The 26,056-nt window shown below is 52.3% G+C and overlaps 1 protein-coding gene across 1 annotated transcript in view; it reads left to right on the top strand.

Moving 5' to 3' along the window:
- The window catches only part of IGF2R (insulin like growth factor 2 receptor), a 102,996-nt gene continuing 77,164 nt past the window's right edge, over positions 225–26,056 (top strand). The window contains 2 exon segments of the mRNA NM_001244473.1: positions 225–461; positions 19,686–19,825. Of these exon segments, the coding sequence (NP_001231402.1) occupies positions 313–461; positions 19,686–19,825 (289 nt within the window). The 5' untranslated portion in view covers positions 225–312.

Here is a 26,056-nt window from a genome sequence, read left to right as displayed (position 1 = left end):
CGCGCCGCGCTCACGTGACCGGGCCTGGGCGGAGCCGGCGGGCGGGGATCACCTGAACAAGGGAGTCATGTGAGCGGGGCGGGGGAGGGGGCGGTGCCGGGCGGCGGTCACGTGACCGGCTCGGGGGCCGCCGCCGCCGCCGCCGCCGCCGAGCCCAGACGAGCCGCGCGCCCCTCGGGCTCCCGCCCCGCTCCCGCTCTTCTTGTGTTCCTCTTCGTCTCCGCCCTGGCGGCTCAACCACGTCTCCGGCGAGGCCCCGGGCAGCCGCGCGCCGCTCGCCCTGCGCCCGCCTTGCAGCCCGGGCCCGGCGCGATGGGGGCCGCTGCCGGCCGGAGCGCCCACCTGGGGCCCGCGCCAGCCGGCTACCGGCTGCGCTCCCTGCTCCTGGTGCAGCTGCTGCTACTGGTCTGGGCCCCGAGGGCCACCGGGACCCAGGGCACCGAGTTCCCCGAGCTGTGCAGGTGGGTGGCCCTCCAGGGCTCAGGCTTCGCTCGCGGTGCCCTGGCACGCGGCGGGCGGGGTTGGGGGCCGGGGCGCTCGGGGAGGGACTGGGGTCCTGGAGTCGCTTCTGGCCCGGACTTGAGTCCTCTGGTCCCCGAGGGAAAGTTGCCCGCACGGCGGGGCAGGATAAGAGACCGGGGGTCGTGCGCGCGGGCGGGGGGGCGCGGGGGAAGGGGCGTTCCGCCTCTGATCGGGGTCCGTCGCCAGGCCACTTGTGGCTGTCACTAAGTCAGGAGTGGCTTTGTGTAGGAACAGCCGGCTGCCGCGACCCGCCCGGGTGACACACTGCGGGCACCCTCACGCCCCTCGGTGCGCCTGCGAAAGTTGGGAGGACGCAGGAACTACAGCTGCGCTTTGTTCCCGCTCCACGTTTTCCTCCAAGTTCCAGCAGCGGGGCTTTGGAGGGGCCCTTTAGTGCGGATTGACTCACCCGCATGATGGCCATGGAGTTGAGGGATTTTGGTTTCACTTACTGACTTATTTCCTCCGTGTGGGTTTTCTATTTTCTCTTTAAAGTAGCTTTTTTTGGAGAAGGGGACTTTTAAAAAAATTTTTGTTTTGTTTTTGATCAGAGAATGGGAGGGCGATCGTCCAGTATTGGCTTTCAAGGCTTCACCCTTCACTTCTCCGAGCCTAACTTCCTGTCTAGTTGCTCACATGATGTCATTGTCTCCGGGTGGATTATTCTAGTGGAGCCTTTTGCTCTGGGAACCATGATTGTATAATCGCTCGTCCCAATGAGGACTCTTAGTGTCCTGCCATGGCTGGGAGTCCTGGGGCTGGGGAAGGGCCAATTCCGAGAATTTTCGAACCAACCTTCTCTGGACTATTGAGGAGGGTGGAAAATCCAGGTTTTATTTATTTTTTAAACTTTGGTTCAAAAAAAAAAAAAAAAACCAGGGTGAAAAGTTCTGAAAGACTAGTTAACAAACAGTCAACAGTTACCCCTGGCACTGGTCAGTTTTTTGGCCGAATGACGTCAAGTTTAGCCCGCTAGGAGCTGAATTTTGAGTTTGTGGTGGGATTTGGGGGGTCTAATTCTTCATTTCTATCAGAGATGGGTTTATTAGCACACTTGAGTTCAGACCATGGAGAACTTAGTACCCTGAGGAGAGTGAGACCCAGCTCAGAATGGAAACTAAAGGCCCCTGTTTGGGGGGGAGGGGGAGGGGGAGGGAGCAGTTCTGCCCATCAGTTTATAGGGCAGTTAGCTGCCCTGTGATGCAGAGGTACTCACCGCAGCCCCCAGTTACACAGAGAAAAGGGCAGCACCTGACATGAGGTCAGGCTGCCACATTTAAAGGAGGAAGTTTTGGAATAATGGCAGCTGTGACCAAACGCATCCTTAAGAAATTAGTTCAGTGAGGCTAGTTCGAAGTCTGGGTGGTGGTAGCAAATTGGAATTGCTTTCTTAATAGTTAGGCTACAGTTGGTCTCCAGAGCAGACCTTTACTCTGTGGCTGCTGCAGGGGCCTGCCATTGGGGGGGGGGGGTCTGTGTGTGTGTGTGTGTGTCTTGGCCCCAGTGTGTAGGGGCTTTGGTGTGGGATTTCAGTTCCCAGACCAGGAATTGAACCCAGCCTGCCGAAAGCGCCCAGTCCTAACCGCTAGGGAACTCCCAGGGACCCTCACTTTTGCATTAGGGTGGTCGTGCTGGCACCTGGTCTCTTTTTCTTTCTTTCTTTTTTTTTTTTTTTTTTTTTTTTTTTTTTTTTTTTTGCTTTTTAGGGCCCCACCTGTGACATACGGAGGTTCTCAGGCTGGGGGTCGAATCAGAGTTACAGCTGTCGGCCTACACCACAGCCGCAGCAGCCACGCCAGATCTGAGCCGCGTCTGCGACCTACACCACAGCTCACGGCAACACCGGATCCTTAACCTGCTGATCGAAGTCAGGGATTGAACCCACAACCTCATGGTTCCTAGTCGGATTTGTTTCCGCTGCACCACATCTCGAACTCCTGGCACCTGGTTTCTGACCTCATCTCCGGGTGGAACACTGCCTCTTGGCCCAGTAAGAAATGGCCATTGTATCTTTAAATTCATCTTTTCATGGTCACGTGCAGGCACGACTGAGCACATGCCAGTGTTCCGAGGGGGCTGTGCCTTTGGCTGGGCTTGGGCACATCTCTCTCCCGTTCCTGCTCTGTGCCTTCGCCCCAAGACATCTCCTGAACCCACATTTAAGAATCTCTCCTTTGAACCCTGCAAGGCGACGTTCTGTTTGTTCCCATTTCAAATGGATACCTTGGCTTAAACACTGAAGACTTCACTTTGGTTAAAAACATGTACTTGAATGAGGTCACACTGGCTAAAGTTCCTCGGCTCTAGCACGTATTTGAACGGGACCGTGAACCGTACATCTTTGTGAATCCAGTGTGAAAAATTTGGCCAAGGAGCACCAAAGCAGGATGTGTTCAGTTGCCTGTTATTCCACCGCGGGGCGCGTCTGTCTGTCAGGAGTGCCCCAGGTCTCACAGTGAGTGTGAGAAGTAGACTTCTGCTGTTACTGTTTGTTTGTGCAGCTTGTGGACGGAGGCGGTGGCGGCGGTCCCCATAGACACAGGGTCACTGCCAAGTGCTTGTCAATTGGTTGCTTGTAGCGAGGAACACATTTTTCCATTGAAGACTCTCCTTTTCGAGGTGCTTTGGTGCCCGGGGCAGTTTGTAGGTGCCCCCCCTCCACCTCCAGCTGCCCGTTTGGGATGCCCACACCGCATCCAGCTTCTGGTGGTACCTCCTCATGGTCGCTGAGTTCTGGGAAAGCGGCCTCTCCTCCCAAGCCCAGCTCCCCGCAGCCCAAGAGGGTGCTTTGCACCTGTGTCCCTTAGGGCCCCCCAGAGGGAAGTGGGGCCTGCTGCAGGTGCCTGAGTGGACTTGCGTGGCTCTGATGCTCCTGGGGTCAGGGTAGGGGGCAGGGTGCTCCCCCAGGGCAGTTCGTTTTTTGGAAAGGGTGGAGGGAACAGTGGAGTAGCCGTCCCAGCAGCCGCCTGAGGGAGAGAGTGGGGTGACCTGACAAAGGCCACCTTCCCAGGGCGTGGGCGGCTCTTCAGGCTCTTAAGTAAGTCCTGGTTCTCGGGCAGGCCTCGGGCGTGTGTCCTTGAGGCGTCCCGCGGGCCGGTGCGCCCTGTGCTCTGGGAGAAGTTGGTCATTCCCGATCCCTCAGCTGTTGCTGGGGCGGTGGTGTGTCATCACAGACACTTGAGTTTGGAGGTCAGTGAGGCGGGCATGCTCAGAGGCCTGGGGCCTGGAGGAGGCTGTGCTGGCTGGGGTTCAAAGGTCAGCAGGGACCCACTGCTGCAGGCGGTGAGGGGGCAGAGGCCGGGCCACGCCAAGTCACTGCAAGTGATCAGAAGGCCCTCTGCTCGGCCAAGTAGTGCATGGATTATACTTGGTAAATGTAGTAGGTTTCCACCCTTTATTTAGGTGTCAGCAGCACCCTCGGTGAGTATTGCTCACTCAACAGTTTGTACCAGTTATAACACAGCACAGGGGCTGGATGGCTTGAGGTGGTTGAGTCACATTTATTCAGAACAAGTTTCCCTCTAATTGTTTGGGTACAAATGCTGGCAAATTTTTATTATATTGAGGACAAGAGCCTAATGAAGGCAGCTGGAAGTTGAGGTTGGTTTAGTTGCTGGCTTGAAGGGGATGTTTTTTTTCCCCCTGTGATTCTCCCCCGGAAGGAATGGTGCTTGGATGCCTAATTTGGGCCACATGTTGAGCCTGGACCACATCCATTTGTGTGTATACATTTATTGCAACCGTGAGTGTGGGTAGCCCAAGCTTGGTTCATTTGGGATCCATTAGACCACGGGCTTTATTTTTTATTTTATTTTTTTATTTTTGCTTTTTAGGGCTGCACCCTCAGCATATGGAAGTTCCCAGGTTGGGTTGAATGGGAGCCGTGGCTGCCGGCCTACACCACAGCCACAGCAAGGCCAGATCCTTAACCCACTGAGTGAGGTCAGGGGTCGAACCGGAGTCTTCATGGATACTAGTCGGGTTCGTTAGCCACTGAGCCATGACGGGAACTCCTAGACCACAGGCTTTCATTCTTAGAACAGCGTCCTGACACATCCCCAGGAAATGAGTTCCTGATTGGGCTTCTCGACTTTTATCAGTGTTTCACAGAGAGGGGTTTAAAAGGCGGGGCTGAGTAAAAGAGTTTAGATGGCTCATCTTTATTTCGATCTTGGCGTATGAAACGCCATTGTACTGGGTGAGAGAACTCACTAAAGTCGCAGCACTGGGGCTAGTGATTCTATAAAAAAAAAAAATCCTTTGCCTCTCATTTCTTAACACACTTTTTTGGGGGTCGTCTTACTGTGTCGTAAGGACTCTTGTAGATTCCGGGTCCTTTCTCAGGTGTGTGGAATGTGTATTTCCCCTCCTTTCTTTGGCCTGCTTTTTTATTTTCTTAATATATCCTTTGAAGAACAGATATTTCTTAGTTTTGATGAATTTTAATTTAACTTTTTTTTTTTTTTTTTAATGGTTCGTGCTTTTGGTAGCCCAGGAAATCTTGGCCTGTCCCCGAGTTTCTCACATTTGACATTTGGCCTGGCTGAGTCTTTGCTGGGGGCCGTTCTTTGCACTGTGGAATGTTAGTAGCACCCCTGGTCTCTACCCCTCAGATGCCAGGAGCACCCCCTCCCCATTCAGACATTTGAAATGACCCCTGGGGAGTTCCTGTCATGGCAGAGCATAAACTAGGAACTAGGAATCTGACTAGGAACCGTGAGGTTGTTGGTTCGATCCCTGGCTTTGCTCGGTGGGTTTAAGGATCCGGCCATTGCCATGAGCTGTGGTGTAGGTCGCAGACACGGCTCAGATCATGCATTGCTGTGGCTGTGGTGTAGGCTGGAAGCTACAGCTCCAATTAGACCCCTAGCCTGGTGTGGCCCTAGAAAGCAAAAAAAAAAAAAAAAGACCCCTAGGGGCAAAACTACCTCTAGTTGAGAATCACTGGTCTCCTCTCAGATCAAAAATATTCTGTTCTGTTTGTTTCTAGAAGTTTTATAGTTTGGACTTTATATAGGAGGCTTGCAACTGTGTTTTTAAGTGAGCTCGGGCTGTAATTTTCTTTGCTGTACTGTTTTTGGCTGAGTTTAGTATCAAGAATGTTTGCTTCGTGGAAGGAGCTAGTTAGCTTTTGGTATTTTATATGCTGTGGAACAGCTCTCGTATAGGACAGGCAATTTCCGCTTCCTTAAATTTTGGTAAAACTTACCAGTAAAACTCTCTGGGTTTCATGCCTTGGTGCAGGTAGAGTATGGTGGGAGAGGAGTTTTGATTCTGGGTTCAGTTTTATCTATGTTATTTATCTGTTCAGATTTTGGGTCTTCTCTTGAGCCAATTTCGGTAATCTGCTTTTCGAGGAAATTGTCGTTTTAGTTACATACTCGTATATAAACATGTAGCATGCTACTCTTATACTTTTGAAAATACTTTTTGGATCTGTAGGTAAATTTTAAAAAATTGCTGATGTTTATTTGCATTTTTTTTCTTAATCATATTTATCAAAGTTTGTGTTTTTTTTTTTTTTTTTTTTACCCTTTTTAGTCTTTTCAAAAGAACTAGCATTTTATTTTGTTCACCATCTCTATCACCATGAATTTTTTTTTCTTGGTCGCGTTAGTAGCCTTCGGAAGTCCTGGGGCCAGGGATTGAACCTGAGCTGCAGCGGTGGCAATTCTGGATCCTTAAGCTGCTGTGGCACCAGGGAACTCCTCACTCTGAGCGAGTTAAAATGAATAAATTTTATTAACTTCTCTGTTGCTCATGTCTACCTAATGTTTCTTTTTTTCTGGGTTTCGTTGGAAGCTTAGGTCTTTGAACCCAGTTTGCACAACTGAGAGATGAATTTAAAGCTTTACGTTTCTTTGTCCTGTGTACACGGCTACTCCTAGGTTTTGATACTTAGTTTTTTCATTCTTCACGTCTAAATCTTTCCTTCTGGGACCCCAAGGTTCTAATGATTTAAACTTCCTGGACCCACTCATTTTTAACAAATCTTCTTTCCCCCCAGTAAATGGAATTTCCCCCCCCATTGTGGGCAGTAAATGTGGTGAAAGCGTGGCTTAGCCCCTAGTCAGGGTGGGAGTGTTCTGTGTGTATGGAAAAAATGTTCTCTTTTGGGTCAGAGTTTCATTAATTGTGCCGTTCAGCTTTTCTTTATGGTAACTTGTACTTTGTCCTGCTTGATTTGTCTGTCATACTTTGTATCTGGCTGCCCCTCTGGGCAGGGTTCCAGAAGCATGTCTTCTGTCTCCCAGCCTTGCACTTCTTTCCTTCCTGTCCTTCCTAAGCTCTTCAACTCTTTCTGTTTTTTTTTTTTTTTTTTTTTTTTTTAAGTGCGGTCTCCAGTTGATGTATATTCACAGCTGCTTGTTCTGTGTTCCTGGATGCCCCCGCTTGCGTCACCCCGTGAAAGACGAGTTTAGAGTTGTGTGCTGATGGTTCTCTTAATTCTCTTTCCTTGGGCCCCGTTCCTTTGCTGGCATCTGTCATCTCATTTTCCTGGTGCTGGTGCCCTTGTGATGCCCGGGGCTTCTTGCGGGGCTCTTTGCCATCAGTCTCCTTTGGGACCTGTGCCTCCTTGGGCCGCCGTGCCCGAGAGACAGGGAGCAGTTGTTGTTGGCGGTGGGTGGTGGGCGGGAGGCCGGGGACGGGCAGGGCCTTCCTCTGGCTGCTGTGTCTCTGCGGCTGGTCTTAGGTGCTCTTCTGTTCTGCCAACATCCCTCCCAGCCCTGTGCCTGCTGGGAGACAGCTGCTAGGCTCCTGCTGATGGCAGCGGGCAGAGTACAGTGTGTCCTGCCTGCAGCTGGAGGCCGGAGGGCTGGATGCTGGACCTGGCTCTGGCAGGTCCCTTCTTTGGCGCGCAGTCAGTGTCCCCTTCGAGAGAGGCGGGAGAGGCGCTTGCGTAGGAGGGCGCTGTCCTGCCTTTGAATCTGGACAGCTTGTAAGAGCTCTGGCCAGGGGCTGCCCTGCCAGGATTTTGATTTCCCTGCGTGTCAGATGAGGGTGCTGACCGCCTTTGGAGGGTGTGAGAGCAGGTGCATTGTTGCGGTGCCCTGGGCGCCCCGCAGCGTTCGTAAATGTGGGGAACCCGGGTCGCTTGCTGCCTGCACGTTAGGCTCCGTGTTAGTTTCGGTCAGGGTGGCTTTGAGCTCTGCCCCCGGCCTCTCCACCGGTGCCTGGGGCTCTGCCTCGGCGAAGCAGCTCTTCTTTATCTGACCTGTGCCTGGCGCTCCACTCCTGCTGAGAAAGAACGGGCTCCCTCAAGCTGGAAAGTTCTGAAAGCACCGGACTCTGTGACTCTGACGGTCCATTTTGCATCCAGAATTCTGTGGTTCTGAGGATGTCCGCGTAGAGTTCCTTGAGCTGGGCGCAGGAGAAGGCCCAGCTCGAGTGCCAACCCAAGGAGGAGCTTGGGGACAGGAGGTGTGGGGGTTGCGCAGGTGCCAGGTGCCATATGTCAGGCTGGCCCTGGCCCTTTCCCGTCGTGTTCTTGGCACCGCCCTCCTTCCGGTGGTGGCCGCAGCAGTTTGCCATCCAGGGCAGAAGAGAGAGCCTGCTTATTCATCACTCGAGGACCCCTGCATGGGTGTCCGTGGTCTGGACAGGGTGGGGGCTGGATCCCAGGGGGACTGTGAGCAAGGATGCAGGCTGGTGGGCTGGATGTGAACGCACTTGGTGTGGGCGTCACCTTGCTGTTTAGCTTAAAAACCAGCTACCACCGCTGCCCAGGCTTCTGAGTGTGTTTCACGCCTGCTCTTTCTGTCGTGTAAGTGGAGCGGGGCTTGGGTGCCCCACGGGCAGGGAAACCCCGGTCTCTGTAGTCTCGGCGAGCAGGAAGCTCGCCCTTCACGTTGGCCGCAGACCTTTGCTGGACTTTTTCTGTCTCTTGTGTTGCTTTGAGCATCTGTCCATCCCTGGAGCCTGTGAGGGGGGCGTATCTCCCCTAGGGCGAGGGCGCAGGTCCCTGTGGGCCACTGTTGCCTGGGGCGGGAGAAATCAGAGATTGCGAAGGTACCAGTTCTAGTTTAGTTTGGGGACCTGGAGGGACCAGGGAAAGATGAAGGAGTCAGGGAACAGGGAATGGTGGCCTTGGCCGTGGCTGGTAGGCGGCCTGCGCAGCAAGCGTGGGAGCTGGCTTTTCAATGCCAGCCTTTGTGCATTAACGCTGTCACTGGTCCCCACGCCCACACGCGGGCTGTAGGAAGACACGCAGGTGCACGTGGAGAGCCCGTGTGGGGCAGGGGTGACCCTGGGATCCTGATGGCCTGTAAAACTCATCTGTGGCCCTAAGATTCGCTGTGGCCTGAAAGCAGGTACATACTTAGTCTCCGTACTGAGAACAGCTCCCCAGCCCTCCCGGCTCCCTACCCACCCCACCCCGCCCCCGGCCCACAGCTGACACCCAAACCACCAGTGTGGACAGGCTGAAGAGGTGGGTTCCTAGAAGTGACAAGGGCTTGTCTCCACTGAGTCACCCTCTTGGTTCCCCGCAGGCCCCTCCACCTGCTGTCCCGCCGGAAGTGTTACCACAAACAGTGAGAAGTGAGAAGCCAGCACGGCCGTCTCCTCTGCCTCTTCTGTTGATCCCTTAGATGAGGCTGGGAGCTCGTGGCTTTGGTGGAGGGTAGGAGGGAAGCAGGGCGGGGAGCCGTGGGCCGGGCCGTTTTGTGTAGGCTGCGCTGTCCTGACGTCTCTCTAGGCAGAGCCCACAGAGGAAGTGAGATGGTGAGCTGTGCACCTGACTGCCCATCAGCTGCTGCTGGGGAGCTCGGCTCACAGGCTTGGGGAGTCTGGAGGGGCCATCAGGTGGGACCCTGGCTTTTATTCCGGGGGAGGTGGGAACCTGGGAGGATTTTGAGCAGAGACGTGACCCAGGGTGAGGACGGCCCAAGGCGGGCAGCTGGGAGTTTGAGAGACCAGATAAGACCTTGCAACCAATTGGACGAGGCTGGTGGTGCAGAGGGTTCAGATTCCAGATACTTCGAAGGTGGAGCTGATGGGATTTGCTCTGATGACTGGATGTGGGATGTGAGGAGAGAAAAAGTGAGAGGACGGCTTGGCTTCTTGCTCGGAGCAGGTGCAAGGATGGAGCTGCCACTTTGAGAGATGGGGAGGGTTGGGGGCAGCCACTTTAGGGGCTCCCTGGAAAGACCGGGTGAGGGTGACAGTGTTTGCAGATCATTCGGCGAAAGTGTGTGGTGGGGGCGGGGGCGGGGACGGGGGTGGCGGATATAATTGCTGTTCTTTTTAGATGAATGCCTAAAGGTCACAGCTGACCTGGCGCTGTGCTTCCTGTCCCCAGCCAGGTGTTAGGTGTGCTGAGTTGTATGTGCCAATCTGACACTTGAGCATCCTCAGAGCAGAGACTTTTCTCCTGTGTCAACCTCACTGGCTTTTGTCAAGAACTCACCCCCTGCTGCCCCCCGCCCCCCCCCCAGGGGTGGCCTCATCAGTATCAGGAACTACCCGGCTGAGCAGACGGCCGGGAATTAGGAGAGCAGCTCTTGTCTTGGTGTGAGGGCTCCGTCTTGGTGTGAGGGCTCCGATGGAAGGGCCCTGGGTCTGGGAGGGCTTGGGGACACTGGGGATGGGCCGTTAGGGGACGGAGCATTGACGTTGGATTTCTGTGCCCTGGGCTGGGTGGATGCTAAAGGCAGCTGGATTCAGGCTTCGTCTAATTAAGAAGGAGGTTTAGCCTGTAATTGAACCCTCCTTGATGCATTTGAGGAACAGCGGATGAGAGCATCGGATTTTAAAAAGGTGCCCACAGAGCGGGGTGTCAGGTTGAAATCCTGGCCTGCGTCCTGGCCCCAGGGGTGATCTAAACAAAAATGCGGTGTAGCAGGGGGAGGGCAGGCCGGTCCTTTGTGGGAGGTTTGGGTGCTAAGAGTTCCGGCCTTGCAGTGCAGCGAAAGCTCTTGAGGAAGTGTCCTGTGTCCTTTCCCACAATTTCAAATTCATCCGTTCTGGTGGCAGCTGGTAGCTACATGGTGCGGGCTGGGTGGACCTGGGTGCCTGTCCTGAGAGACCCCAGAGGCAGCTGGTGTGTGTGTGTCCCCAGCCCTCTGGTCTCTATCTTTGGCTCCATCAGCTCCATGGAGGTGGTCCCCAGACCAGGCAGCGTGTCCCACAACAGTGCCTCAGGAAGGTTTTAGCAAGCCAGCTCCTCTTTTCTGTAAGCTCGGTTTTTAAGCAGTCCTTCTGTTGGCCCCGATGAGCGCTTAGAGGGTTGTCTCTCAAAAGCTCTCTGCTCCAGGCCCTGGTGTAGCCTGGGGAGGCAGGGCTCAGAGATGAAGTGTGTCCAGAGCCGGTCAGGGCAGGCAGGATTCGGGCTCACGTCTGTGGGCACCTTTCAGGGGATACTCCCCGCCCCATTTCCCACGACCCCGCCGGTCACTCATGATGCTGGTTTTAAAAGCATCCCAGCCGACCCCCTGGCGCCTCGGCGTATCATGCGGACTTAAAGCCTTGCTTCCAGACAGCTGGCTTCCTGCTACCAGGGAAAGCCAGAGACGAATATCTGGCATTTCCTTGCTTTTTTTTTTTTTTTTTTTTTTTTTGCTGGCCCCATATCTTTATCCACAGCTTTGTGGGTTTGTTAGAATAGGAAGTGAAGTACTTCCTATACAAGCTTTGGCCATGCTGTGTCTAACGCGTGTCCCCCGACCTTAAGAGCAGGGTGCAGGTTTATCACGCCAAATCAGATTTTTTCTCTTTTGGGGTCAGCAGGAGAACATTATCGACAACAGTGGTTCCGTTATGCTCTTGACATTTCTGCTGCAAGTGTCCGTTTTGGAAACCCGGCCTCTTTCCACGGCCTCCTCCTCCCCTGCCTGTTCCCACCCTCCCCCCACTCTCCTCTTCCTATTTTAGGAGACTCTTCCAGATTTTCGAAGGTTGGTGGTCTGGAGGTATGAGCTGAGAAACTATCTGGTAATGATAAGGGGCAGTAATGAGCCAAATGTTCCCTGAAGATTCTCTCAGCTCTCGGAGGACTGGGATGCAGGCCAAAAAGCAGAGAAATCTTTTTTGATGTTCAGGTTGGAAAGACTTCGCATTCCCCTCGTCCCCAAAGTTTCGTGTTTGCTGCCCACTCTTTCTTTCTTTATTTCTTTGGGCCATACCAGAGGCCTATGGAGCTTCCCAGGCTAGGGGTCGAATCGAACCAGAGCTGCAGCTCCCGGCCTACACCACAGCCACAGCAACCCTGGATCCTTAACCCACTGAGCAGGGCCAGGGATCGCACCTGCATCCTCATGGATGCTAGTGAAATTCGTTAACCGCTGAGGCAGGACAGGAGTGCCTGCTGCTCACCCTGGATTCAGAAAAATATTCCTCAGCCAGTGACCATGCTCTGTGAATTTAGTTTGTATAGCACCAACTTATTTATTTATTTTTTAAGGAAGCCAAATTATAGTTTCATGCACACGTATTACATTTGTTGCTGATTTCGTTGTACCTCTCTCCAGCTTTATATTCTGATGATGGTAGGCCAGTGATAAAATGTTTAATAGCCACATGATCATTTTCCCGAAACCCCACGACCCAGAGGGAGTGAGAGAAGTAGGATATATTTCAGAAGAGTGTGGCCGAAGGTGAGAAGGAGGGCAGACTGAAAGTGCACGGAGCAGTTTTGTGCTGGAGGGAAGGGTCTCAGTTTTCTAAGGGTTTTGGTTTTTTTGCCTTAACGGGTGGGGCATACGACATGCTTTGTCATTGAACTCTGTGTACTTGGGTTTAGATGTTCACTTTTGAAACATCTGAAAGAGCCCCAAATTACATTTTGCAGACATTCAGGGATGATGTGTGTAAAAGCCCGAGGGGGGTGGCGGAAGACACCCGTGTTGGAGGGTTGGGAGTGATTATCCGCTTGTAGCCCTCGGGCCTTTTCTGGTGACTTCTCTCTTTTGGACAGGCGTTTGTCAGTGGGGGTGGCTCTGTGTTTCTCTTCAGGAAGCTCTCTGAACTCTAGGCAGTGGTGCCGGCCCATTACATCTGCTCCTTCCTTGCTGCCCCTGGGTTGGTCGGTGTGGACCGCGGTGGGTTGGCCACGTGGCCTTGGCCGAGCGGTCTGGGAACGTGGAAGCGCTTTGCCGTCTCTGGGCTGCTTGACAGTACGCTGCTTGTGTGTGCTTTCCTCTGATTGGTGATCTGCCAACACCTTTTGGGATATGATGAAATGTAAACCAGATGAGGCAAAAATGGAACCTCTGTGCCGCGGAGCAGATGCACGCTGCCCGCCGAAGTCCAGTGTAGCTTTGGCAGAGGCTGTGGGATTAGAGTCGGGCAGGTGGTCTCGAGCCCGTGGGCTCAGCCCGTGTGGTGAGATGAATTGTCCACATCCAGGGCATATTCCAGCCGTAGCATTCCCTCTAAAGTCCAAGACCTCTTCAAGTCCTTTGCCCCGTATGTGACTTCTGTCCTGTCACCGTTCCCTGCTGGCTCTGATGGCTCGATTGCAGGATGTTTCTCAGTTACCGATGACACTTACTTTGGACTCTTGGTCGAGGTTTTTGGGGAGTAGCTTTTTGCTGAGCTCAGTAGTCATTTTAAAGGAGGGGGTGAGTCTAGGTGCGGAAAGCAAAATAGATGTGTTCCTTCCGAGGGGACTCCTCCACCAGCCTGGCTTGAAAGTGAGGCAGTTTCAGCCGGTGGGAAGAAGGGGGCTGAGGGAGCTGACATTCTTTCTGGGGAGACCGGCTGGGTGAGGGAAGAGAGGTTGCAGAAGGCAGGGCCTCGTGTTTGGCAACTGGGGCTGTGCAGAAGAGAAACTGGAGGGGGAGGGGTGGTGGTGGTAAATGGCAACAGAAGTTGAAAACTTGGGGAAGAACTTGAACTCAGAAAAGGGCCTGCTCAGCATGACGCGGCATGTCACACCTTCTCCCCAGGGGCTTGCTCAGATGCATGCCCTCTGGAAATTTACTTGCCATCCGGGATCTGTCACTTTAGGGGCATCTGTTGTGATAAGATGTAAACTCTCAAGTCCGGGGAATGGTTTTCCAGCTTCAGAGTTCTAGCTGGAACTAAATATTTTCTGAAAAGTTAAAAAAAAAAAAAAAAAAAAAAAGAACAAAAAAACCCAAACCACCACAAATAAAGGTGGCTCTTTACCTCAGTGTAAACACCTGCCCTTGGCCTCAGACGGACCTGGACTCATGCCTGGCCTGTCATTTTCCTGGTTGGGTGACACTGAGCACAGGGCCTTGCCGTCTTTGACTCCGAAGCAGAGGAATTTGAGAGAGTTGAGTAACGGTGTGAGGTGCTTGCTTAGCAGACGTCGAGTGGTGCTGGGTTCTTAGTCCACCGGCTGTTTACCTCTCAACCTGCCAGCATGTATGGATTCTGTCCATGTGTCTGTCACTACGTAGTAGTTCTGGGAGGGAGGACGCCTCTGCCCAGAGCCGCCGTGCAGTTGAGGAGACCAGGCACCCAAGAAGATCTAGCCTTGGGTGGTGAGAAAGGCCAGCAGGGCTGGCAATCAGAGCAGAGGACGCAGCGGGGACCAGCCCACCGGGGTCTGGGCCACCCCTCGCGTACGTGTATACCTCGAACCGCCAGGCGCGCTCTGAAATGAACGGGGAGGGGAACGTTGGCTAACTACACTGTCTTCTCTGGAAAATGAGGTAGGATGGCAAGGATTTTGCTTGCTTTTGCTGATTTTCTTTTTCTTTTCTTTTTTTGTCTTGTCTTTTTTAGGGCCACAACTGCGGCATATGGAGGTTCCCAGGCTAGGGGTCTAATTGGAGCTAAAGCTGCCGGCCTGCACCACAGCCACAGCATCGCCAGATCGGAGTCGCGTCTGAGATCCCTACACCACAGCTCAGGGCTATGCTGGCTCCTTAACCCACTGAGCAAGGCCAGGGGTCGAACCCGCAACCTCAAGGTTCCTAGTCGGATTCGTTGCCGCTGTGCCACGACGGGCAACTCCTTGCTGATTTTCAAAGCCAGGGATCTCGCACCGATGGTGTTGTGTCCAGAAGAGCATTTCTAAGTGGGGTTTGTCTGTCTCCTGGGAGGATAGGAACTGAAATTTGCAAGACCGGGAAGTGGGCGGGGCTTCAGGTGAGTCGCCCCTGGACCACTGGCTTCCTCCGCCTTCCTCCCTTTCCGGGCGCCTTCCTGCTCCTTTCTCTGCCTTCCTCCGCCTTTCTGCTTCTCCTGCTCCACCTCCTTGCGGGGGTCTCTGACCGCAGATGAGATGGAGGGTGGCGTAGGACCAAGGCACCTCTTCGAGGCCTTGAGCAGATACGCCTGTCACAGTTCCAGGAAAATGCCCACAGGGCTTTCATACCTATCCTGCTGCAAGAGATGTTTGTAGAGTAGATAGATTTCACACGTGTGTGTGAGAGAGTGAAGACTGCATTTCTACACAACTTGCAGATATTTTCTTCCACGCTCTGTTTCCTGCTAAAAGTTTAAAATTTTATTACTATAGCTTAGTTTCTCTTTGGTCTAATATGTTGGTCTCATTTTTTCCTCTTGGATAAGCCCAGAAAGCTTAGTCTAGAATACAGACTTTTCAGTGAATCTCAGCTAACTGGTCTCAGTTGCTTGGGTCTTAAATAAACCATACTGTTGGGTTTCCATTTTGGCTGTACATGTTTGCTTCGTGTAGAGAACTTTCTAGTGGACAACTTTTAGACAAAGAATTGTTTTTCCTCAAAGATATCATTACTTTTTTTTTTTTTTTTTTAGTCTATATACTTTTATTGTTTCTGAAGCCATTGCCTGGTTCTAGAATATGATCTTGGTACTTTTATTTTTATTGATTTTTTTTTTTTTTATGTTTAGTTTTTTTTTTTTTTTTGTCTTTTTAGGGCCACACCAGCAACATATGGAGGTCCCCAGGCTAGGGGTCTAGTTGGAACTGCTGTAGCTGCTGACCAAGGCCACAGCCACAGCAAGGCTGGATCCGAGCCTCGTCTGCAACCTCCACCACAGCTCAGGGCAATGCCAGGTCCTTAACCCACTGAGCGAGGCCAGGGATTGAACCTGCGTCCTCATGGATGCTAGTCAGATTCATTTATGCTAGGCCACGAGGGGAACTCCCAGGTTTTTTTTTTTTTTTTTTTTTTTTTTCCTTCCATTTTTGGCCACTCTGTGGCACACAGAGCTCCTGGGCCAGGGACCAGATCTGAGCTGCAGGTAGTTTCAAATGTAATTTTCTTAAAAAGTCCTATCAGGTATTTAGATGATTTTCAAGTTTAATGAAATCTTCTTTAAGAAAATTGTCTAGATGATAATTTCATCTAACTAGGGTGTATAACAGGATACTCAAGAGTTTTTGGATTACGCTGCATGAGGTTTCAGATAAATTATTTCACCCAGTTGCCTATTCCTGCTCCTAGTGATGTATGGCGCTAGGCATCTTTGCCTGTTTTCAAGGAGACATGTTCTCTGGAATCTAAGTATTTCAAGATCTGATGGCCTGCAGATGCCATCCCTTCGTTTTTAAGGGAGGTGACTTAAGGACCCAGGTGCTGCAGTTTGGGCTTGTGCGTCGAGTTCACAGTGCTGCCCTGTGGTGAGGGGTTAAATAACCCTCTAAAGCAATCCAGCCCTCAGGCCCTGGCAGGCACGGGGTGCTCCCTGCTTCTTCCCATAACCACGTATCACTTTGCTAAATCTTGACAGAATGCAAAATACAAATAGAGAAAAGAAATAGAATTGAATAGCGCAGCATCTTCTAGGAACCCCAGTTTCCGGAAAATTAGGACCACAACCCCCATCTTACCTTTTTCCATCTCTTCTGCTCTGTAGATGCACTCTCTTCACATCTATCTTATTTATTTTATTTTATTTTATTTTTTGTCTTTTTTGCCATTTTTTGAGCCGCTCCTGCGGCATATGGAGGTTCCTAGGCTAGGGGTCTAATCAGAGCCGTAGCCATCGGCCTACTCCAGAGCCATAGCAATTCGGGATCTGAGCCGTGACTGCGACCTACACTGCAGTACAATGCTGGATCCTTAACCCACTAAGCAAGGCCAGGGATCGAACCCGCAACCTCATGGTTCCTAGTCGGATTCGTTAACCGATGAGCCACAACGGGAACTCCACATCTGTCTTATTTCAGTAGCACCTTTGGAAAAGACAGCAGTGGGCTTCTGCTTTTAAGAAAAGCCTAGCCGGGTCAGGACTCAGTGCCATCGCTGCTGTGGCTCAGGTTCAGTCCCTGGCCTGGGAACTTCTGCATGCCTCAGGCTTGGCCAAAAAAACCCAAAAACCAACCAAACCAAAAGGCCTAGCATTTTCAGTAACTTTCTTTAGACTTGACTCCTTCCAGTTCACTCATTCTAAATACTTTCCCACACCTCTCTCTCTAAGTGTCCTTAGGATCGTGGAACACTTTAATGATGCCATTACTTGAAATTTAATGTCTAGCATCCCAGAGCAACGTAGGGGTCCTGAGTAAAAGAGTTATGATTTCCCTTAATCAACTGTAATCAACAGAAACGTTCATTAATACCCTGCAAATAGAACCACTGGCTTGGAATTTTAAGGAAAGCTCCGTAGCATCTTTGAGTGGCCTTTCTTTGCTTCGAGTACAAAATCGGAACTGTTCCTTTGCTCTGCGCGACTGCATGTCCTCATCTCCTTGAACCCATCTCGTACTGGTCTCCATCCGCCTCGCTCCAGCCCCAGCCCCACCCTTCTCTGCCAGCCACGCACGTGTACTCCCGCCTCAGGACCTCGCGCTGACGTCAGTCTGCTGGCATATGCTTCCCCCCATGCCTGCCTGCGTTGCTCTTTTTGTCATTCGAGTCTCAGGGTGAGAGTGCTCTCAGAAGACTTCCCGCAGGAAGGACTTGCTCATTTCCTAGCACAGTCGATGTTGTTTTATGTCCGTGCATGCCTGTCTTAGGAGGCGGACCTTTCCCGTTGTTTGTTTACCTGTTTATTGTCTGTCCTCCCCTGGAGGACACACACCGGAAGGGTGGGGTTTTGTTTTTTTGTGTTTTGTTTTTTCTTGTTTGATCTCTGTCCGATCATTGCTCTCCTCCTCAGTAGGTACTTAGGAAATATTTGGGAAGCAAAGGAATAAAGAGGAGTGTTTGTCAGAAGACATTGGCCTTGATGGATGCCTTCTCGAGCCTGGTATTACTTGGTCATTTTCTCGGGCGTGTAAGTCTCCCGACTCTGGGAGCGAGCGCTCAGGTGTTAAGAAGTTGAGTGGTAGCTGGTGTCACCCTAAGATCAGGCTCTTGACAAGCGCACCAGCCTGTTTGTCGGTTTCCAGCAGTTCAGTGGCTGTCCGGGGAGCCTTCCGAAGCCCTGCCTGAGTGCACATGTGCGCCGAGGTCCTTGGCTTCCCAGCAGCTAGAATTGCTGGGTCCCCAGACCTGAGTTCAGAAGAAAGCTTGGCTCCTGCCAGCAGCTCTACTGTCGGGGTTCCTCCACTGCTGGACGGGGCTCCTGGGGAAACTGCCTCTGGGCCGGGAGCTGTGTGTTGCCTGGTGTTTTGTGCCAAGATGCCCAGTGGAAGGGGAGCTCTGGCATGTGGACTCCTTCTGTGGGGAGTGCATCCTCTTATCCGGCTGGTCCTGCTGTGCGTAAACTCCCGGTACCTCCCTGTGGTCTCAGGTTCAGCATCCTCCAGGTCTCGCTCCCAAATTCCAGGATAGGCCTCGCCTAAGCAATTCTGATTTGCTTTATTTTCCTTCCTTCCAAAGTACTGTTGAATTACTGCACCTTTGCATCGTGCAGGGGGCTTTTTATTTACTTTCCTCATTTCCTGTCTCCCCTCGCTGAGGAAGTTTTATGGACCGGACAAAACCTTTTCCCTGTGCAGAGTGGAGTATTAGGAGTAATTGTTATGACACAGCTGACAAAGCATTACAGTTGACAGTATGGTGTTAGGCGCGCCACCCCCTTATCCACCCCCCCCACTCCCATCGAAAATTCGCATGTAACTTTACACGTCACCTTCTGTGCAACCCTGGATCATGTAGTACAGTGCTTAGTGGGGAAAAAAATGCATGTGTAAGTGGACCCGTAGAGTTGAAACCCTCGCTGTTTAAGGGTCAGCTGTATTTTGTCCTAAGTATGCAGATTGATTCATGGACAGTTGCGCAATGTCTCAGTAGTTGCCAGAGGGTCAAATGGGCAGTGAGTTGTAATGCATGTAAAATGCTTGATATAGTGAATCAACCTAAAGTAAACTGTCTGATTTTATTTTACTTTTTTTTTTGCCTTTTCAGCTGAATCCTCAGCATATGGAGGTTCCCAGGCTAGGGGTGGAACTGGAGCTGCAACTGCCAGCCTACACCACAGCCACAGCAACGTGGGATCTGAGCCGTGTCTACAGCTTACACTACAGCTCTTGGCAATGCTGGATCTTTTAACCCACTGAGCAAGACCAGGGGTCGAACCCGAGTCCTCATGTATACTAGTTGGGTTTGTTTTTGCTGAGCCACGATAGTAACTCCTAAATTGTTTTTTTGGGGTCATTTCTAGGGCCGCACCTGTGGCATATGGAGGTTCTCAGGCTAGGGGTCTAATCAGAACTGTAGCCACCAGCCTGCACCACAGCCACAGCAACGCTGGATCCTTAACCCACTGAGCAAGGTCAGGGACCGAACTCGAAACCTCATGGTTCCTAGTCGGATTTGTTAATCACTGAGCCACGATGGGAACGCCCTAAATTGTTTGATTTTTGATCAGATGCTGCACTCACAGCATAGCTTCATCTTGTTAATTTACGTATGAACTATAGATGTAAGAGGTAAAACTGGAACTAGAACTGTCTTTCATGCCATAACTAGTTTTTAAATAAGATGAACAAAGTTGAAAACAATTATTTGGCGCTTCAGCATTCCGGTGTGATTGGAAAGGTTGCTGTCTTAAAATTCAACACAATTCTTGAGCAAATATGTATTAGATAACTAAGTTGATGTTCTTAATGGCAAAATTTTAAGTATTTTAATGATCCTGGAGTCTTGAGGCTGCTTCAGGGCGGATTAAACCAGAGTGAGGTGGTGTTTAGTGGTTTCAGCCCTGGCTTCCATTCAACTTAACATAGTTTGACTTCAGTATTTTTGGCTAATGAAAGTGTATCGTCTGAGTTATGGTAATCTTAAGCAAATGTGGCTTGAATATGAAACTAGAGAGAGGTTTAATTATTGGCAGATCAGTGACAGTGACAAATTGTTTTTCTTCCTTTCTAGTTATACATGGGAAGCTGTTGATACCAAAAATAACAGGCTGTATAAAATCAGCATCTGTGGAAATGTGGCTGTTGCCCCGTGTGGGACATCAAGTGCTGTTTGTATGCAGGACTTGAAGACAAACAGCTTTCATTCCGTGGGTAAGTAGAACTACCCTTAAATTACTGGATGGGTAGGATTGCAGTTTTGCAGAACCGACACTATGTATACACCGTTATCTGGATGAGTGCATGTGCTTATAACACATAAAATCCCTTTCATTTGGGAGGATGATGGGTCCAAGTGGCTGACGGCCCTAACAGGTTACATGGAGCAGGAGAGGGGCAGACGCCTAAAGACAGACAGACGCCAGAGCAGCTGGTGTTGTCCTTGGAGGTGATGGCATGGATGTCTGTGGTGACCTTTGATCGAGGCACTTTCAGCAGTGGGGTCTGATGGTGAGTGTCAGTCCTGAGATGTGGGACTGGGGACAGTGTGGCAGTGAGAAGAGGGTCACGAGGTGGGTTTTTGGAGTTGGGAGGGGCAGCTTGCCTCGGTGGCTCCATCCATCATGTGAAGGGGGCTTTTGGGAAGTGGTGTTTGGAGTAGAAGAGCAGGGTCTCTGGGGTCTGCTGGTTGAGGTCCAGCTCCTGTTGGGCCTCCCTCCCGCCCAGCAAGGAGAGGGTCTCGACTGAAAGCGTTGGTAAGAGAGCTTTGAGCTCCAGGATAGAGAGCTGAGAAAGCACCAGGTTTTTTAGAACTCCTGGGCCAAATTTTATTATTTTGTGATAGATTTAAAAAACATGCAAATGAGATCACCACTTTCCTGGCTGGGCTCTTTCGACGATTCATGAAGAGAGGCCACACATGGGCCTGTTGGCCGGTGTTAATTCAGATTTTCAGAAGGGAAAATTTTCTTCTCGACTTTATTGTAATACTTGGCTATAGTATTTTTGACTAAAGACAGTGTGTCTTCTAGTTTGTGGTAGTACAGTCCAGTATAATGCCAAGTAGATAGATACCAGATGCAGACAAGTCACTTGGAGGGGGATTTCTGAGAGTGGCACAGAATTGAGAATGACCAAGGTAGGTAGGCTTTGAAAGCCAGGCAGGAGAGCTGATATTTCCTGGGCTAGTTAGTGGATCTATTGTGGATTCTTTGCGGGTGGTGATGGGGGCGGTGATCTGATAAAACGTGTTTTTTTAGAAAGCTGAGCTGATGGAGAGGTTGGTTAAGAGGGAGAGTTAAAAAGATGAGTTAAGTTGTGGGTTGACCATGATATAAACCAGCCGTGTCTAGTCCCATTTTACTCCCAGACACACATGGCATACTTTTTCGAGTGCCTCGAACTCCCCGAGGGAGAGAATGGAATGCTAGATGATGTGTCCTTTCAGCTCTGGTAGTTAACTGCCCTGTCCTTCAGCTCAGGAAAGCACAGTCCCGTGTGTATGTATATGTATACACACAAACACAGTCGGGAGAGAATGAGTGAACATTAGCACAGAGAAGATCTTGAATCAGCTCTGATTTTGCTAATTCGTATTACACAGTAGGATGAACTAAATGTGTTATTATACATTTAGTTTTGTAACTAAATAATAACTAAGTGTGGTGTGCCAGGCATGGTGTTTCTAAGTAAAACATCTCCTTCAATTCATCCAGCAACTTCTGAGGTGGGCAGTTTCATTTCCCTCATTTTACAAAGGAAGAACCTGAGGCATTAATGGATCAGCAGCTCACCCGACGTCTCCTGGTGATGGGTTTGCAGGCGGACGGGCCAGCTGCAGAGCCCGTGTACTTAGTCAGGGGTCTCCGTCTGTGAGTCACAAGTCCTATCAGACGGTGGTAGAGCTGCTGTGGGAACTCTGATGGGCAACCTGAACTCCTGGCTCTGACAGGACAACTGGAAACGAACATGAACTTGCTACGAAGGGGGGAAAAATGTGAATTTTGCAAACAGCCACAAAAACTGGCCCTCCCATGAGATCAGATGAACGAGAGAGCTAATAGAGCGATGTATCCAAATGTATATGAGCGCTTAATGTGTGATTGAAAATTTGGATGTAATGAAGCTGTTTGTCTGTTAGGAAATAAGTGTTAGACCTCTGCTTCATATCGTGTAACAGGAATTGTGGGTTAGTTAAAAGTAAAAAGGCAGTAGACCATGTAAACTTGTAAAACAGAAATATAATCTGGAGAGGGTAGGAATTTCTTTTAATAAATGATAAGAAAAACAAACAACTCAGGAAAAACATGGCAAAGTCCAAGAACAGGCAATTCACAGCAGAAGAAATCCAGCTGGTTATTTCAGCTTCCGTAGTAAGACAGGCATAAATGCAAATCAAAGCAATAATGACATCTAGTCTTTCTTCAGTCACATCGGCAGAAGTTTAAATGGTAGAATCACGGAGTGCTGGCAAGGAGGCTAGACACAGGCACATTCATATACTGCTATAGGAAGAGGGTTGTCTGTAACCTCTCTGGGGAGATAATTGTTGATGTGAGTTTTATAATGCCCACAGGGGCCGTCTTTAAAATGCTTCGAAATAAGTATCAAGACCTCAACTTTGGTTTAAATAATACTACATTATTTTTGACTAAAAAAAATCCTAGATTAGTTCTTCTTTAGGCCAGTGATATTGATCGTTGTGTATATAAATCTAGCAGAGTTTAGCAGTTGTTTTTATGGGTCTGTGAATAACATTTGGTTCCATTTATAATCTCGTTGAATCATCTTCATTGCATTTGAAAATGATTTATGCATTTTATATATTTGATTTCTGTTTCAAGTACTTCAGATATCTGATCTGATGATAAAAACTTAAGGACTAATAATAACTCTTTAAATTTAACAGTTGAAACGTAGAAGAAATATGATAAACCTGAAATACTCTTAGATGTTCTCATATTGTCACAAGTCTAAGCTTACAACATTAAACATCGCAAATATGTAAAAATATCAAATATGTTCACATTCCTTCTGACATCCTAAATATTAATACCACGGTTTTCATTTAATTCATCTTTCTGAGGATTAAAAGCTATGCGTCCGCTAAATATTGCCAGCCCATTTAATCGAGGTAACGTACGCACTAAGGAACGGCGTTAATTGAGGTTCTCGCCACCCAAGCTTGGGATTCTGATTGTAGGATAGAGTGAATCTGATTGCAGTTGCTGGTCCAGTGACTTCATTTACTCTCTTTTTGTCTGATTCTTTGTGGGCTCCCAGAAATCTACACCAGCCATCCAGGCGGATCACTAGATTGAATTCTGCATCTCTGACTCTTCAGATGTGAAGAGATCTTTTCCTATTAAGCCTTGTATCTTTCATTTTCTAAAATCATGTAATTCTGTTGGAAATTTAAGATGATATCTGGTTGAGTTTTAGGTATGACTCATGTTTTTATCTCATTTATAGTCTCTCTTGATAGCTTGGAAGTATCTGTTAAATTGAAAAACAGATTCCTGTGACGCACTTCGGTAAATCTCACCAGTAGAGGAATTAGTACTGCATATATAGATTTTTGTACAGAAAAATTACTTGTAGCATTGTTAATTGTGGCAAATAACACTGAAACAGCCTAACTAGGGGCATAGTTCAATAAGCTGTCATATTTTTTATTCTGAATTACTTGGTTAAATCACATAACAGATGTATGTATCAATTATACCTTTAAAACAGCCCACGCTTAATATTCATTTATTTATTTATAATAAACATTTGAATGAATCAGTCACCAAAACAGACCCCAAATCCCTTTTTTTCGAGGAGCTTACATTCTAGAGGCGTGGGAGACACAAAAACACAATGGCTAAGTGGTATATTAGACTGCGATGGATACTGTAAAAAAGAAGCAAAGGAAGGAGAATCAGGAGTGCTCGGGGTCCAGGAGTGTGTGTTCAGGAATATTCGGAGGGGTTAAGTGTCACTGAGGAAGTGACATTTGAGCAAAGACTTACAGAAGCCCAAGGGAGCGAGTCTTGTGGCTCTGAGGGAACAGCCAGTGCAGGGGACAGGGGACGAGGGGAAGGGGAGTATCTGAGGGGAGGGGAGTGGGTAGAAGCAGAGTAGAAATCTCTCGTTAGAGAGTTAATACAAAGAGGAGCAGAAAAATGAGGCAGTAGCTGGAGGGGACAGTTGGATAGAGGGGACCAGTTTTTAAATCGGAGCGCCAACCTGTGAACAGTACACATTAAAGGACACGGTACAATAGAGAAGGGAGAGTGGACAGCGAGGGAGGCCCTGCGGGAGCGCGAGGGAGCCTAGCACGGGGAGGGCTGGCGGCCCGGCTGGCAGGCTCTGAGCGCGGTGTTGAGGAGGCCCGGTGGCCGAGCGCTGGACCCCGAGGCCGCGGGCGGAGTGGCGATCGCCAGGCCTGGCAGCCTCAGCGAGACCGAGTTGCGAGCTCGGCCGGGCTCGGCCGCGGACGCCGAGGGTGGCAGGCGAGGCCGGGCAGGCCCGGATCGCGGCCTGGTCGGACGGGCTCTGGTGAGCGCGGCCTGGTGCGCAGGGTCTGCAGGACCCGGCGCGGCCTGGCCGGGAGAGCGTGGCCGGGTCGGGCGGGCACGGGCGAGTGCGGCCGGGCGGGCCTGGCGCGCAGGGTCTGGAGGACCCGGCGCGGCCTGGACTGTGGAGCGTGGCCTGGTCTGGCGGGCGCGGGCGAGCATGGCCTGGCGGGCGCCCTGGCGCGCAGGGTCGGGAGGACCTCGCGGGGCCTGGCCGGTAGAGCGTGGCCTGGTCTGGCGGGTCCGGGTGAGCGTGGCCTGGTCTGACGGGCCCGGGCGAGCGCGGCCTGGAGGGCCCGGCCTGGAGAGCGCTGTCTGGAGGGCCCAGCGCGTGGTCTGGCGGACCCGGCGCGGTCCTGCGGCCCCGGCCTGGAGACCACGGTCGGGCGGACCCGCCACGGCCTGGCGGGCTCGGCAAGTGCGGTTTGGTCTGGCGGGCCCAGGCGAGCGCGGCCCGGTCTGGCGGGCCCGGCCTGGAGACCGTGGTCGGGCGGGTCTGGCGGGCCCGGCGCGCGCGGCCTGGTCTGGAGGACCCGGCCTGGAGAGCGCGGCCTGGAGGACCCGGCGTGGTCTAGTCTGGTGGGGCCCCGCCAGCGCGGTCTGGTCTGGTGGGCCCGGGCGAGCTCGGCCTGGTCTGGCGGACCCGGCCTGGAGAGCGCGGTCTGGAGGACCCGGCGCGGTCTGGTGGGCCCTGGTGAGCGTGGCCTGGCGGGCCCGGTGCGCAGGGTCTGAAGGACCCGGCGCGGCCTGGCCTGGAGAGCGCGGCCTGGTCTGGCGGACCCGGCCTGGAGAGCGCCGTCTGGTGGGCCCGGGGCGTGTGGCCTGGTTTGGAGGACCCGGCCTGGAGACCGTGGTCTGGAGGACCTGGCGCGTGCGGCCTGGCGCGGTCCGGAGGACCCGGCGCGATCTGGCGGGCCCGGCGAGCGCGGACTGGTCTGGCGGGCCCAGCGAGCGCGGCCTGGTCTGGCTGACCCGGCTTGGAGAGCGTGGTCTGGAGGACCTGGCGCGCGCGGTCTGACGGGCCTGGCGCGGTCCGGCGGGCCCAGCGCGCGGTCCGGCGGGCCCAGCGCGCGGTCTGGAGGACCCAGCGCGCGGTCTGGCGGGCCCAGCGCGCGGTCTGGTGGACCCAGCGCGGTCTGGCGGACCCGGCCTGGGGAGCGCGGTCTGGAGGACCCGGCGCGGCCTGGCGGGCCTGGGCGAGCGCGGCCTGGTCTGGCGGGCCCGGCCGGGAGACCGCGGTCTGGCGGGCCTGGCGCGCGCAGCCTGGTCTGGAGGACCCGGCCGGGAGAGCGCGGCCTGGAGGACCCGGCGCGGTCTGGTCTGGTGGGGCCCCGCCAGTGCGGTCTGGTCTGGCGGACCCGGCCTGGAGAGCGTGGTCTGGCGGGCCCGGCGCGCGGTCTGGAGGACCCGGCGCGGTCTGGCGGGCCCGGCGAGCGCGGCCCAGCCCATTTGGCGCCGTCCTCGGGAGCTGGCCGTGGGCCTGGCGTGCTGGCCGCCGCCCCGCAGTCCTCGCCCGGCTCTGGTCCGGGGAGGACGGCCAGGCTGGCCGGTTGCCGCGGTTGTCTGCCGCGGTTCACTGCCGCGGTGCACTGCGGCCTGTCCCCGAGTGCCCGAGTCGGCAGCCGGTCCCGGCCGCCAGGTGGAGCGGGCAGAGGAAGAAGGCAAGATGGACAGGCAGGCGCGATGCCGATGGGGCCTGACGCTTAGGGATGCCGCGGCCCCGCTCCGCGGCGGCAGAGGTCGGCCGGATCCCTCTCGGCCCGTGGCCAGGGCTCTCCTCCTTTTCTTTTCAGGGCGGGCCCAGCGGTTATGAGGAGCCCCCAGGAGCTCTGGGCACAGGGCCGAATGGGGCCGCGGTGTGGGGGGACAGGAGGCGTGGGGGAGG

Source organism: Sus scrofa, chromosome 1 (assembly GCF_000003025.6).
Source record: "Sus scrofa isolate TJ Tabasco breed Duroc chromosome 1, Sscrofa11.1, whole genome shotgun sequence".
NCBI classification, from domain to species: domain Eukaryota; kingdom Metazoa; phylum Chordata; class Mammalia; order Artiodactyla; family Suidae; genus Sus; species Sus scrofa.
Note: the sequence above shows the minus strand (reverse complement) of the source record. Positions and strands in the feature narration are given on the sequence as shown.